Source organism: Salmo salar, chromosome ssa19 (assembly GCF_905237065.1).
Source record: "Salmo salar chromosome ssa19, Ssal_v3.1, whole genome shotgun sequence".
NCBI classification, from domain to species: Eukaryota; Metazoa; Chordata; class Actinopteri; order Salmoniformes; family Salmonidae; genus Salmo; species Salmo salar.
The window spans coordinates 77,740,547-77,755,683 of NC_059460.1; the positions used below are offsets into that span (position 1 = coordinate 77,740,547).

The window sequence follows — 15,137 nt, forward strand, 5'->3', positions numbered from 1 at the left end:
GGAAGACCAGTGAGATATACCTGCTGGAGCGCGTGCTACGGGTGGGTGTTGTTATGGTGACCAGTGAGCTGAGATAAGGTGGAGCTTTACCTAGCATTGACTTATAGATGACCTGGAGCCAGTGGGTCTGGCGATGAATATTTAGCGAGGGCCCGCCGACGAGAGCATACAGGTCGCAGTGGTGGGTGGTATAAGAGCAATATCAGTTTTCTTGGCTGGTGTTCTGAACGGTCAGAATGCATTCACATTCTAGAAATCGTCGGGTAGGAAAGCAAATCCATAGGATACAGGGACAAAGCATCTGTGTGGGCCTGAGGGGTGTCCAAAACTACTTTTCAGTCAGCACTGCGCATATCTGCACTCTGAAGCTACGCCAAATACGTATAATCGTCAGCTAAGAAGATACCATCAATGTCTGTCTTTAAGGAAGAATCAATGGCTATCCGATTGGGAGCTCTTTAAAAAACCTCTGATCTAATTCCTTCCACTACTGTTGGATTCTTCGTCCTTGATGTTTTGGTCAATTTCCTCTGAGATTTATAGGCTACAGACAACGAAAGCTACTGCTTTCCTATGGGCCAAACTACTGACCCTCTATAAAAAATGGCTCCCTTGCTACTTCTCAGTTTGGCTTCCATTAGTACAAACTAAATATAAACAGAGATACTGCGTTGTTTTCTGATGCACTTTCTTTTCTTCTCTCCCCCAAATCTGTACGTTTCTAATCTTTTTTTTTATACTCTGACAAGTCTGTGATAATTATTGTCAAGGTTCCCTGTTATTGGCCTTTCAGGATTTGAGGAATTCCATTTAAGGGCTGGTTCCTATGTGTGTGTGTGTGTGTGTGTGTGTGTGTGTGTGTGTGTGTGTGTGTGTGTGTGTGTGTGTGTGTGTGTGTGTGTGTGTGTGTGCGCAAGTGTGTGTGTGAGTGTGTGTGAGGTGGCAGCGGGACCGAGTGGGGAGACCTGCTGTAGTGATCTGGTGTCTGCTGTAGCAGGTGTGTGTCTGAGCGCTCGGCTGGCCCCTACCTTCTCAGATTTAGAGGAGGAAGCCTGTGACAGACGGACGAGATGGATTTCTCCTGAGGGATCCGATTAAAAAGGAAACACAGCTGTTTCCAAAGGAGAAGTAAAAAATATTGGTGGCTTGCATTCCACAGCCACAAGTTAGAAGGCCAGAGTATCTCTCTCTATGCCTCACTCTCTCTATCCCTCCTATTCCTCTTTACCTCACTGGTATGAGGGTTGAGGCTCAATGCTATTCCCATTGGAAACGCTGAGTAGACCACAATGCCGTTCATTGGCTCAAAACAAGAGCACATGATCCGCTGATAAATCAGAGCAGCTCTAGTGTTCCCATGTTGACTTGTATGTAAGCCCGTCTTTTGCTACATAATCTAAACACAGCAATGTGGTGAGGTACTAGCGACTAAAGAGAAACTAGGATAAGTTCTACAATAAGTACCTGCACTGGTCTGTCAGTAAAACTGTCAGCACGGTAGTCAACATACAACATGTCAACATTACATGAATACATTCCATGGAGTTCTCAAGCAATTCACCAGGGATCTGGACATGTTATACCAAATGACAGTTTTGGAGCCGTTTAAAAAGGCTCTTTGGCTCCACACTCCTGCCTACTACTCAACAGAGTGAAACATGACATAGACATCACCATGGAGACCGACCACGACGGGAGGGTGGGGTGGGGGGGGGGGATTCCTATCCCTGCTTTGATACCGGCCATATGATTTAAAAACACACTCTGAACTGGACGGTCCCCACGAAAAACACTTAAGTGCGCCCATAAATCATGAGTTCCAACTTCCATCCCACCAGACGTGACAGGTCAGACAGAGACGGGACAGCAGAGAAGCTCAGCTCACACGTTTTTCTATTTTCTACTCATTAGCAGCCAGTGTTTAGAACACATTCCTTCCTAGGCCACAGGACCGGCGTGTGAACATTGAACAATACGGGTTGTTTTGGTTCTGAGGGCAGGCAAACAGTCTGGAAGCAGCCGAGACAGTGAATTGATTAGTGAAAAGTGCCAGTGGGAGTGGGAGTATGATCTCCATCTCTCTCCTCAGTGCAAAGGGCTCCCATCTCGCTTTGTTTTCATGCCCGTATCGTGTTTAGAAAGTCAGCCCCTCCGCTTGCCTGGCCCTCGTAAATTAGAAGAAAAAAATGAAAAAGCGGGGCTACTTGTAGAGGTTGGAGTGTTTGGAGCACGCGGAAGCCCTGATTCTCCCCCGGGTTGTTGTTTCAGGCACGTCCTCTTTAGAGGTCGGACCGGGCTGGGAACACTGAAGGGTAGTGGTGGTCAACTCTGCCCTATCTCTACCCACAACGTCTTCCATTGAGTGTGGTGGAATCCTGACTCTTGCCACCTTCCAGGCCACAGAAACACTGACATCTGTGGCCTCAATGGGCTGGACCTCTCTGATCTTTCTATCCAATCACTTGTGGCCTCAGTGGGCTGGATCCCTCTCTGCTCTTTCTATCCATGTCTCTGTCTTCCTGCTGCCACATCTAGGTGTGACCTCCTTTTGCTTTTTATTGGCTGGAGATAAATCCTGCTCTTTTCTGTGTTGGACAGCAAATGTGATTATTAGTTAGACATTTCACATACACAACTCATCTTTAATGTCTGTCTCAACACAACTCTTCTTTAATGTCCGTCTCTACACAACTCTTCTTTAATGTCCGTCTCTACACAACTCTTCTTTAATGTCCGTCTCTGTTGACTGAGCTTTATTGTTAACCACATTATATGAAGTCTTGATCATTCGGAAAGCTGCTTGGAATTGCGTGTCACAGAGTAACCAATATCCACCATCATATCCTCCCAGCAATCTAATGTCTATGTGTTTGAATACATCATCATAATAGAAATTCCATTTAAATACTTCCCTGAATCAATATGATTTCAATGATATCAGTTGCAGTATGTCAAGCTTGAAAAGCAACAAAGGAGATTGACAACAAAAATACCTGAGGTGTGTATGCTCGAGTCTGTCTATGTGTAGGTGTACGAGCCTGCGTCTACACACGTGTGTGTGTGTGTGTGTGTGTGTGTGTGTGTGTGTGTGTGTGTGTGTGTGTGTGTGTGTGTGTGTGTGTGTGTGTGTGTGTGTCTGACGCACCGTCCGGGAGATCGGGAGGGCATGTATATGTGTGTGTGTATTTCACAGCTGCTTCGCGTCAACATACCAGCGCTGTGTTGATTCAAGACGCACTAACGCCACCTATTGCACCCAGGCGTCCATAAATCCTCAGAGGGAAAGGTGGTAAAGACCTAAGGAGCAGGAGCAGGGGAGCTCAGAGAGAAGGGTGATGCTGTTCTCACGCTCCCATCACTAGCCCCCCACCTCTGACTGGCTTAGGGAGCAGGTGAAAAGGGAATGAACCACTTGTTACATCAAATGAGTATATGATAATACAGTGAAGGAAAAAAGTATTTGATCCCCTGCTGATTTTGTATGTTTGCCCACTGACAAAGAAATGATCAGTCTATAATTTTAATGGTAGGTTTATTTGAACAATGTGAGACAGAATAACAATAAAAAAATCCAGAAAAACACATGTCAAAAATTTTATAAAATGATTTGCATTTTAATGAGGGAAAGAAGTATTTGACCCCTCTGCAAAACATGACTTAGTACTTGGTGGCAAAACCCTTGTTGGCAATCACAGAGGTCAGATGTTTCTTGTAGTTGGCCACCAGGTTTGCACACATCTCAGGAGGGATTTTGTCCCACTCCTCTTTGCAGATCTTCTCCAAGTCATTAAGGTTTCGAGGCTGACATTTGGCAACTCGAACCTTCAGCTCCCTCCACAGATTTTCTATGGGATTAAGGTCTGGAGACTCGCTAGGCCACTCCAGGACCTTAATGTGCTTCTTCTTGAGCCACTCCTTTGTTGCCTTGGCCGTGTGTTTTGGGTCATTGTCATGCTGGAATACCCATCCACGACCCATTTTCAATGCCCTGGCTGAGGGAAGGAGGTTCTCACCCAAGATTTGACGGTACATGGCCCCGTCCATCGTCCCTTTGATGCGGTGAAGTTGTCCTGTCCCCTTAGCAGAAAAACACCCCAAAAGCATGTTTCCACCTCCATGTTTGACGGTGGGGATGGTGTTCTTGGGGTCATAGGTAGCATTCCTCCTCCTCCAAACACGGCGAGTTGAGTTGATGCCAAAGAGCTCCATTTTGGTCTCATCTGACCACAACACTTTCACCCAGTTGTCCTCTGAATTATTCAGATGTTCATTGGTAAACTTCAGACGGGCATGTATATGTGCTTTCTTGAGCAGGGGGACCTTGCGGGCGCTGCAGGATTTCAGTCCTTCACGGCATAGTGTGTTTCCAATTGTTTTCTTGGTGACTATGGTCCCAGCTGCCTTGATATCATTGACAAGATCCTCCCGTGTAGTTCTGGGCTGATTCCTCACCGTTCTCATGATCATTGCAACTCCACGAGGTGAGATCTTGCATGGAGCCCCAGGCCGAGGGAGATTGACAGTTCTTTTGTGTTTCTTCCATTTGCGAATAATCGCACCAACTGTTGTCACCTTCTCACCAAGCTGCTTGGCGATGGTCTTGTAGCCCACTCCAGCCTTGTGTAGGTCTACAATCTTGTCCCTGACATCCTTGGAGAGCTCTTTGGTCTTGGCCATGGTGGAGCGTTTGGAATCTGATTGATTGATTGCTTCTGTAGACAGGTGTCTTTTATACAGTTAACAAACTGAGATCAGGAGCACTCCCTTTAAGAGTGTGCTCCTAATCTCAGCTCGTTACATGTACAAAAGACACCTGGGAGCCAGAAATCTTTCTGATTGAGAGGGGGTCAAATACTTATTCCCCTCGTTAAAATGCAAATCAATTTATAACATTTTTGACGTGTTTTTCTGGATTCATTTGTTCTTATTCTGTCTCTCACTGTTCAAATAAACCTACCATTAAAATTATAGACTGATCATTTCTTTGTCAGTGGGCAAACGTACAAAATCAGCAGGGGATCAAATACTTTTTCCCTCACTGTATATATAACAGTATATAATAATATATATAATAGTATATAATAATATATAGTATAGTATATAATAATATATATAATTGTATATAATAATAACTCATGTAGAAAACAATCCAAAGTTTCTATCACCAGACTGGGTCACTCCTATCCGTGTTGCTGGCCTGGGGAATCCTCTGGTTCCACACACACAGACACACGCACACGCACACACACACACACACTCTCATTCCTCACTCAAGCCCTTTCTTAGAGAAACACCAAGGGTCAGAAGGTCAGAGCAGAAGCAGGTCTACTCTATTCTCTTCTTGGCCTCTGCCACCGTTGCAACAGTTCAGAGAATGAGCCTTAAGGGAGTTTTAGGCCTGTCCTCGAGGCATATCAGAGCAAACATTCCCGCATGCCTGCACACAACGTGAAAAATATGAGAAGAGCGGGCTCGTAATCAGATGTTCCATCGCGGTACTCACCGCTCCTCGACAGATCGTTAACTGCCGGAGTGTGCCGTGTCTAAAGCTTTTATCTCGTTCCGCTCACCGCGGTCCCATCCCACGTCATCCCACCGGGAATAGGAATGTTCATAGAATTTTCAGAGAAGGAATTTTGGGGAAAAAAGAACATAGCATGGCATTCTTTTCACGTATAGCGACCAATCGTGACAGCCATCTTGTCAAGTGAGAGAGTAATGGCGTGAGAGGGAGCGATACCATCAGGCGGTTTAAGAGTAGTGTGTGACAGAAACTTCTTCAAGTGTAAACGGAATGCCCTCTTAAAAAGTGTTATCTTTCGACCTTAGGGTCATCTCATCTCGGTGTGTGTGTGTGTGTGTGTGTGTGTGTGTGTGTGTGTGTGTGTGTGTGTGTGTGTGTGTGTGTGTGTGTGCGTACGTGCGGAAGATTCAAAGTTTTCTCTGAGGTATTTCCTGCACGTAGATCTACTGAAGCACAGAAAGTAGGCTTTTTAGGCAGCTGAATTTAATAAAGTTTTAAAACAAGGGGATGAATTCAATGAACAAACCGTAAACACCACGTTTGCTTTCATATGTTTTACGAATCAACATGCTTTCACTTTAACACGGGACGAATGAAGTTCCAATGAAGTGCCTAAGACACACAAACGATTCTGCATATTGAGTTACCGTTTTTTTTAAAGAGCTTTCTTTTCAGCTGTTTGCACGGTACCGCTTTTTTTTTAAAGAGCTTCCTTTTCAGCTGTTTGGATGGTACGTTTTTTTTTTTTTTTTTTTAAAGAGCTTCCTTTTCAGCTGTTTGGACGGTACCGTTTTTTTTTTAAAGAGCTTCCTTTTCAGCTGTTTGGATGGTACGTTTTTTTTTTTTTTTAAAGAGCTTCCTTTTCAGTTGTTTGGATGGTAACATTTTTTTTAAAGAGCTTCATTTTCAGCTGTTTGGACGGTACCGTTTTTTTTTTAAAGAGCTTCCTTTTCAGCTGTTTGGACGGTACCGTTTTTTTTTTAAAGAGCTTCCTTTTCAGCTGTTTGGACGGTACTGTTTTTTTTTTAAAGAGCTTCCTTTTCAGCTGTTTGGACGGTACCGTTTTTTTTTTAAAGAGCTTCCTTATCAGCTGTTTGGACGGTACCGTTTTTTTTTTAAAGAGCTTCCTTATCAGCTGTTTGGACGGTACCGTTTTTTTTTTAAAGAGCTTCCTTTTCAGCTGTTTGGACGGTACTGGTTATCAGGCTCTTTGGCAAAACATATGGCCACTTTATAGAAACAAACAGTTTGATGGAAGAAACATCTCCAGAGTCCGGTTGTTATAGCTTTTCCATCTGTCTATACAGAACACTATTACAGAGTCACAGTAGGTGTTAAAGTAGAACTCCATCTACTCCTTTTGTTGTGTTTTTTTTCTTCCAACAGCTATTAGTTTCACTCAACTTCATGGCTTAGAAACAGTCATTTAAATCCATGGCAGCATATCTCAAATTCTTCACTTCATTTTATCCTTAAAAACCTTGAACACAAAGCAGGAAGGACGTTGCTTTTGTTTAGGGGGTCCACGGGAAGCCGTTTAAAGACTTTCACGGGTATTGGATAAAGCCACCCATGAAGTCAAACAATTAACTCTTTGATCATTCCCAAATAATTATTTTGTAATGCCAGAGTTTTGTGACATGTTCTGTTGCAAAAAGAACACAGATTACCTGAGATTTAGCTGATCAGAAATGCACCCAGGGATCGTAAAACAGGAAAAACATTTAAAAAGGCTGGGATTGCTAGAGTAAGCCTGGGATTGTATAGACCCAGTTAATCTCCTGAACCCCCCCTTGAAAACCCTCATTTTCCCAGGTCACCTTTCAAGTGTGAGAGGCAGGCTGGTGGTTCGCTAACGCCCGACGCGGGTGGCTGTTGACTTAGATAAGAGGGGCACTGATGGCTCCTCCATTGCAGTTCAACAGGATGTGGACTGGGGATGAAGGTAGGCCGTACCAGGGAGGGTGCAACTCCTCCAAACAGAGATGGATTTTACCCTTACTTACTGGAAGTCCCCCCTGTAGAGGATCTCATAGAGAGAGTTAGAAGGAGAAATGGGAGATGGGAATATTTGGTAACATCTCATGCCAAGTAAGGCTCAGGAAGACCTTCAGCCGTCTGTGAGGCTAAGCGAATCCATCAGAAATAAGTTGGACATGACAAAAGAACAACATTTGAAGTTCCAGTTCCATCAGCACACATACTAAACCAGTTCCAGCAGCACACATACTAAACCAGTTCCAGCAGCACACATACTAAACCAGTTCCAGCAGCACACATACTAAACCAGTTCCAGCAGCACACATTACTAAACCAGTTCCAGCAGCACACATTACTAAACCAGTTCCAGCAGCACACATACTAAACCACTTCCAGCAGCACACATACTAAACCACTTCCAGCAGTACACATACTAAACCAGTTCCAGCAGCACACATACTAAACCAGTTCCAGCAGCACACATACTAAACCAGTTCCAACAGCACACATACTAAACCAGTTCCAGCAGCACACATTACTAAACCAGTTCCAGCAGCACACATACTAAACCAGTTCCAGCAGCACACATACTAAACCAGTTCCAGCAGCACACATTACTAAACCAGTTCCAACAGCACACATTACTAAACCAGTTCAAATAGGACATTTCTGTACATTCATGAGTCTGGCTGAAGACTATTGGACACAGCAGCCATATCCTAAATGAAAAGCGAATTGACTATGTGCGTGTTTTTAGACCAGGTTCTCCTCTTCTGGTCAGAAAACCCTTTGACGTTTTCAAAGGAAAATGACACATCTGTGGTTTAGAATACTTCTTTCACAGAACAGGTGAACCACTCACTTTCTAGGAGACCAAATGACAGCTCACTTCAATGGAATGCCTTGGTTGACCTCTTTTTCTCACAGGAATGAAGCTATTATCTTCAATAGCATCTTCAGGCTGACTAGCGCTGCCACCGACCGACCGACCAACCGTGGCTACTACACAACGGACCATTAAGACAAGTCTAGGTTGGTGGTGCGACACCATGTGGCTCGTATTGTACATAATGTAGTGTAACACACCAGGGTAGGCTACCAACCAGGCAAATAGAGTGATGACCATGATCAACACTCTGTTTCAGTGAATGAGGGGGAGGCAAAGGAAGGGATGTTTCTGTTAACCTAATTTAAGTTATTTCCTTTTACTTGTGATGAGTCAATATGGGTTGTTGGCATAAGCGATACTTTCAACGAGCGGATGACCAAACAAGACCTAACTATGAATCACTGACGAGGAACAGAGCGTCTGCTTACCACAGACAGATGCTGTAGCAGAGTTAAGGGACTCCTAAATCCATGAACCCCCACAGGAAAACCCACAACGAGCCCTCTATCAGTAGAGCTGGTGTACAGTGGATCAGTTGAGGCCTACAATGCAAAAGTAAAGGTCCATCACCACTTTTTCCAACACCTATCAGATCCGACGATTGTCCCTATACGATACACATGCTAAAGGCAGGCTTTAAAGAAACGAGACCACCCAGACAGTAAGCGGCATCCTGTAGTCTATGTTTCTCGGCCATCCGTCAGGAAACAGTCAAATACTGAGCTACTGAGCATTAAAAACTGATCAGATTATACACAGTAGTCGTACAATACTTTATTTGCAAAGCAGACGGAGCGCCTTGGCCTGTCCAGCATTAATTAGAATCACATTCAAGGAGGAAGCCATCTTCTCCAAGGCAGTAAGTAAGTAGCAGGACTCTGTGTTCTATTGGGATGGTAACCTAATCCCTGGGTACTATGTACTGGATGGGAACTGATGTACCGGAGATGATTAATTGAATTGGATATGCAGATGTGCAAGAGCAGCAAAACCAAAACAAACTGTGATTCGAAACGACTTAAGACACTCCCAAATCAAAATGGAATCAAATCCAATTTGAATGGTCACATACATGGTCACATGTTATTGCGAGTGTAGAGAAAAATGCTTGTGTTCCTAGCTCCAACAGTGCAGTAGTATCTAACAATTCACAACAATACACACAAATCTAAAAGTAAAAGAATGGAATTAATAAATATATAAATATTAGAGTGAGCAATGTCGGGATGGCATTGACAAAAATACAGTAGAATAGAAGACAGTATATACATATGAGATGAGTAATGCAGTACGTAAACATTATTAACATTAACCCAACAATTTCACTGTTTAACACTCCAGAGGACGATAAATAAGGAAGCTCTTGCAGTGTAGTTTGTGACATGCTCTACTTTCAGCTCATCACTTCCCACTGGGGACAGACATCAGTTCAACATCTAGTTTTGATTTACATATGGTTGAGTTGTCAACTAACGTGAAATCAACAAAAACAATTCTCCATGTCATTGGATTTAGGTTAAAAGTTGGGTGAAAAAATACGAAATTCCCTTACATTGATTACTTTTTGCAAATCCAATCAGTTTTCTACGTTGATTCAACGTCATCAAATTGATTTTGGTGGGTTGAAATGCCATGGAAATACTATTGATTCAACCAGTTTTTGCCCAGTGGATTGTTGAATTTTGTGGTTAGGCAGGCTTGAGTTCAAAAAACTTTGACAAGAGCCACATACTTTTTTTTAAATCGTTCTTAGGACACTTCCATAGTATTTTCATTTTCAATAATGTCAATATTCAAAAAATGTCATCCATCAAGCTTATCAGCATTGACAGGATAGCAGGGGTTGGTACCAAAATTATTTTCTAATCATTCTGTTCAGAACCGCTATTTATTTCATTCCATTCTAGTGTACTGACCAGAAAAGAAAGTTCTGAACCGGTTCGAACCCAAAAAAAGGAACAGTTCATATAGTTCCTAGTTTTTCTGTGAAATCAACAGTTTTTACGAAATAGCTCATTAATTCACTCAACCCATTAGCACAGATAGAGAAGATTGCTATGCAACACATAAGCTAGTTGTTTACATGTTTGATTGGTCAGAGAGCAAGAAGATCGCACATGGATTGAATGTGTTTGGGCTATTATTAGCGTTATAACTTCACTGAATTATATTTAACTAGGCAAGTCAGTTAAGAACAAATTCTTATTTACAATTACAACCTACCCCAGCCAAACCCAGACGACGTTGGGCCAATTGTGCACTGCCCTATGGGACTCCCAATCACAGTTGGTTATGATACAACCTGGAATCGAACCAGGGTCTGTAATGACACCTTTTAGCACTGAGATGCAGTGTCTTAGACCACTGGGCCACTCAGGAGCACATACTAGACATTAGGAATATTTTTGGAACCAAAAATTACATTATTAACCTGTTCTCAAGATTTTAAAATTACAGTTCTGTTACGGACACTACAGATCACTTCCGTTCCTAATCAAAAACCTCTATTTTTCAGTTTTCGGTTAAGTTCCCTGAACTGGTCCAACCCCTGCCAGAGAGTCTGTTAATCTTCATGCAGTCTGTTTAGACAGGCTCTGTGAACACTCCCGAGGCTAATGGAAGGAATGACCGTGGGCTTTCATGTTAAAGCGTTTATGATTAAAGTATCTCTTTATTGTCTGGGGTTTAATTAAATAAATCTAGCAAAGCAACAAACAATGCAACACAGTTTACACATTAAACCGTAACTTGTAGGCTATGGGGTGAATCCATTTGAATTCAATCACTTTTTGACAGTACCCCTTTTGATTTGAACAAAACCTTCTATACATATTTGCCCATTGTAGAAGTGGTCAGAAAGGGACCTTTTGGATAAAAGCTGCTTAAAGTTGACCTATTTTTGCCTACAACACCCATACCATATTCACATACATGTATGTTGTAGCTTAGACCCTGTTTTACATCATTTGAGGTTGTGGTATTGTGCCTGCCATCAGTTGATACACAACTTGCTCTTGAATACAAGGTGTCATGATTTGGCTGATAAATGTAATAAAAATGTAATCTTTCAAATGGTACCACAAAGATGGTTGGAGGTCCACACAACAGAGAAGGTTGACATGAATGGGAATATCTGTTGTTTTAAATTATACTGTCAATCCTCCATAGGAAACCTATTGAAATCATAGAAATACAGATCATAAAATAGAAATAACAATTTAAGTTGACATTCGACGATGGGTGGACCGGCAGACATCTTTGTGGTAGTATTTTAATTCAATTTAAATTTCAATGGTGTAACCAGCTAAATTGCAGTGGTCTGAAGGAATAGGTCCATTCTAAGAAACATATTTCTATGATTGAATGGACGCCCACCCTGTATTCAAGAGCATGATATTTCTCAACCTATGGCTGGCACAACACAAAAACCTTAGATGATGTAAAGTAGGGTCTAAGCTACAACATCTATGAATATGAAACTAATCTGAGTTTAGGCGTTTTTAGATACGCTGATTGACAATAAAGGTTTTTAAAAAAAATCAGTTTTCAAGAAATTATAATATTGTTTGACAACCCTGTTCGTAAGCTTCGAAATTATATAAAATTCAACCGTTTATCTTTTCCTGTGATGAAGAAAATGAAGTCTCATGGTCTGGAGGGGTATGCAACAAGGGTGAACTTTGGGCACCTTTATCTCCTGAATGTTTTGGCATTCATGTCCAACAAGTCACTTTCTGACCGCCTCTCCATTGGGCCGCCTCTCCATTGGGCCGCCTCTCCATTGGGCCGCCTCTCCATTGGGCCGCCTCTCCATTGGGCCGCCTCTCCATTGGGCCGCCTCTCCATTGGGCCGCCTCTCCATTGGGCCGCCTCTCCATTGGGCCGCCTCTCCATTGGGCCGCCTCTGCATTGGGCCGCCTCTCCATTGGGCCGCCTCTCCATTGGGCCGCCTCTCCATTGGGCCGCCTCTCCATTGGGCCGCCTCTCCATGTATGGAAAGTATTTTTTTTTTATCAAAAGGGACGCTGTCAAGAAATGACTGAATTCAAATGGATTTACCCTATGGCCAATGCCAAATATAGCCGTACACAAATACCAGTGTGCTGGTAGTTGATTCTTGTATTTATACTGAACAAAAATATAAACGCAACATGTAAAGTGTTGGCCCCATGTTTCATGAGCAGAAATAAAAGATCCCAGAAATGTTCCATATGCACAAAAAGCTTATTTCTCTCAAATGATGTGCAAAAATTTGATTACATCCCTGTTAGTGAGCATTTTTCATTTGCCAAGAAAATCCATCCACCTGACAGGTGTGGCATATCAGGAAGCTAATTATACAGCATGATCATTATACAGGTGCACCTTGTGCTGGGGACAATAAAAGGCCACTCTAAAATGTGCAGTTTTGTCACACAACACAATACCACGCATGTCTCAAGTTTTCAGGGAGCATGAAATTGGCATGTTGACTGCAGGAATGTCCACCAGAGCTGTTGCCAGATAATTGAATATTTGGCAGTACATCCAGCCGGCCTCACAACCCAAGACCACATGTAACCACGCCAGCCCAGGACTTCCACATCCGGCTTCTTCACCTTGCGGGATCATCTGAGACCAGCCACCCAGACAGCTGATGAAACTGTGGAGTATTTCTGTCTGTAATAAAGCACTTTTGTGGGGAAAACTCATTCTGACTGGCTGGACCTGACTCCCAAGTGGGTGGGTCTATGCCCTCCCAGGCCCACACATGGCTGTGCCCCTGACCAGTCATGTGAAATCCATATATTAGGGCATAATGAACTTATTTCAATTGACTGATTTCCTTATATTAACTGTTACTCATTAAAATCGTTGAATTTGTAGCATGTTGCGTTTATATGTTTGTTCAGTATAGTTTACTATGGATACGTTTTCAATTTTTATCCCTCAGACATGGAATCATGGAACCGATTGCACAACAGGCTTCAGCATTTGGACTAAATTAATCTATTTATCCCTGTGCATAAATTATCATTGAGCGTAAAGTCCATAGGCAACACGGTATTAAAAAAACATTTAATCGTTTTAGTGTTTTACCACTGAAGAGGACTGAGAAGAGTTCAGAGGAAAACATTCCGTGATTCGTGAGAGCGCGCGAAATTGTGCATGCATCGACGGCCCAAAACAGGCTCATCCGAACACCTGTAATTCACACGTAGTCTGCAAATACACTATAGGATGTCGATCTATTGTTGAACCACTGGAGAAGCATAATGTTCGCGAAACTGCTTTTTACGCACGATCATATGTGTCCAACTATTACATGATTTGCCCCCTATTATCTCCAAATTGAGTTAAATTACTATAAGGTTAAATAAATTACATTTGTAAGGATAATTGTATAGCTTACCCAGATTGACAAAACTCATCACCATGTCGGCGTCATTTAGGAAGGCATTCTCCTGATGTTTTGCTAAACGGGGACCTTGGGTGGTGTACAAGGACTGGTACTGTTCCAACATGCCCTCCACTTCGTTTTTCTCCTCGCTTGATATCGTATTGTAAAGATCCAGCATGAAGAGCGGAGCGGAGTTATACTTTCCATGTGACAGATGAGGTCTGGGTCTGTGTGGAAGTCCAAGGATTGAGAGGATCTCCTTCTGCATCTCTCTCTTTTCGTGTGTCCGCAACCGCCGGTGAATGAAACTCCGGTGCACCTCGTTGTTCCCATCGAATAAATAATTGCTACCTGCAATAAGGAACATGCAATAAGCGCTCCACCACAACCCCACAAAGGCAAACCAACAGCTTGTCATTGTATGTCCAGTTTGTAGTCAGAGTGTCTCTGACCAGCCGTTTCAATAATATCCTATGTCCAATATATTGTCAATCTTTTGCGCGTAAACTGTCTTCAAATGCGCTCCTTGTTCTCACTGAAAGAAGCTTAAGTAGCTCCTTTAAAAGTAATAGAAAATCATTTACGCATTATGCAACACTATCCAATATGTTTTGTTGTAAAATTGGTACGCCTATTCATTATTTCTGGTTCTGAAAAGTCTACATCAAGTTGACAGCCCGGCTGTAAATGTACTTCTGAGCGCTTCGGTAAGTCCAAATCAGACCCAGTCAAAAGTCAACGTTAGATTCCAAGTTTTCTGGTAAAATAATAAAATCTACTCTGACAGAAACCATTTTACTTTAGTGTATGTATTTAACTCTTAAATAAAATATTTTCCAAAGTTGCGTAGAAGAAATGACCCCTTAACTTGAAGTTTCCCAAATTCCACCGGTTGAGCTGTGTATCTGCCGCGTGTGTGTGACAGTTGTTCTGGGTAACGGGCATTAGCAGGTAGTAAAGCGCGTGCGTGTGGCCACTGTACACGCCCAGTTAGTGCGCACAGAGGCAGAGGAGAGGTGGGGCTTTGGGGACAATTATATCACCATAAAGTTGATGACATATTGATTTATATGTAGAAAGTGCCCATCATAAGCTGTACATATTTTCATACTTAAAAATACTTTAATTCATATTTATGACCATTTTCCAGCACGTGTATAGTAGCAGTAACATATGCACCAAATGTAAAACTATCTCTGCCAAAAAATGGTGATCTATAGTATTCGATTAGGTTAGACAGGTCAAAGCAGTCCATTTTTTAAGTTGTTAAAGGGTTTTAGCCACTTAAAGGTCCTCTAGGATTTTCTTTAGGGAACTCTAGTCCTTTTGGAAATAATATAATCTTGGTTATGCACGACCCCTGA

The 15,137-nt window shown here is 42.5% G+C and overlaps 1 protein-coding gene across 1 annotated transcript in view; it reads right to left on the bottom strand.

Moving 5' to 3' along the window:
• The window catches only part of LOC106579629 (bone morphogenetic protein 7), a 53,439-nt gene extending 38,752 nt beyond the window's left edge, over positions 1–14,687 (bottom strand). The window contains exon 1 of the mRNA XM_014159727.2: positions 13,786–14,687. Coding sequence (XP_014015202.2) covers positions 13,786–14,191 — 406 coding nt within the window. The 5' untranslated portion in view covers positions 14,192–14,687. The remainder of the gene's footprint in view (positions 1–13,785) is intronic.
• Between the last annotated feature and the right edge of the window lie 450 nt (positions 14,688–15,137).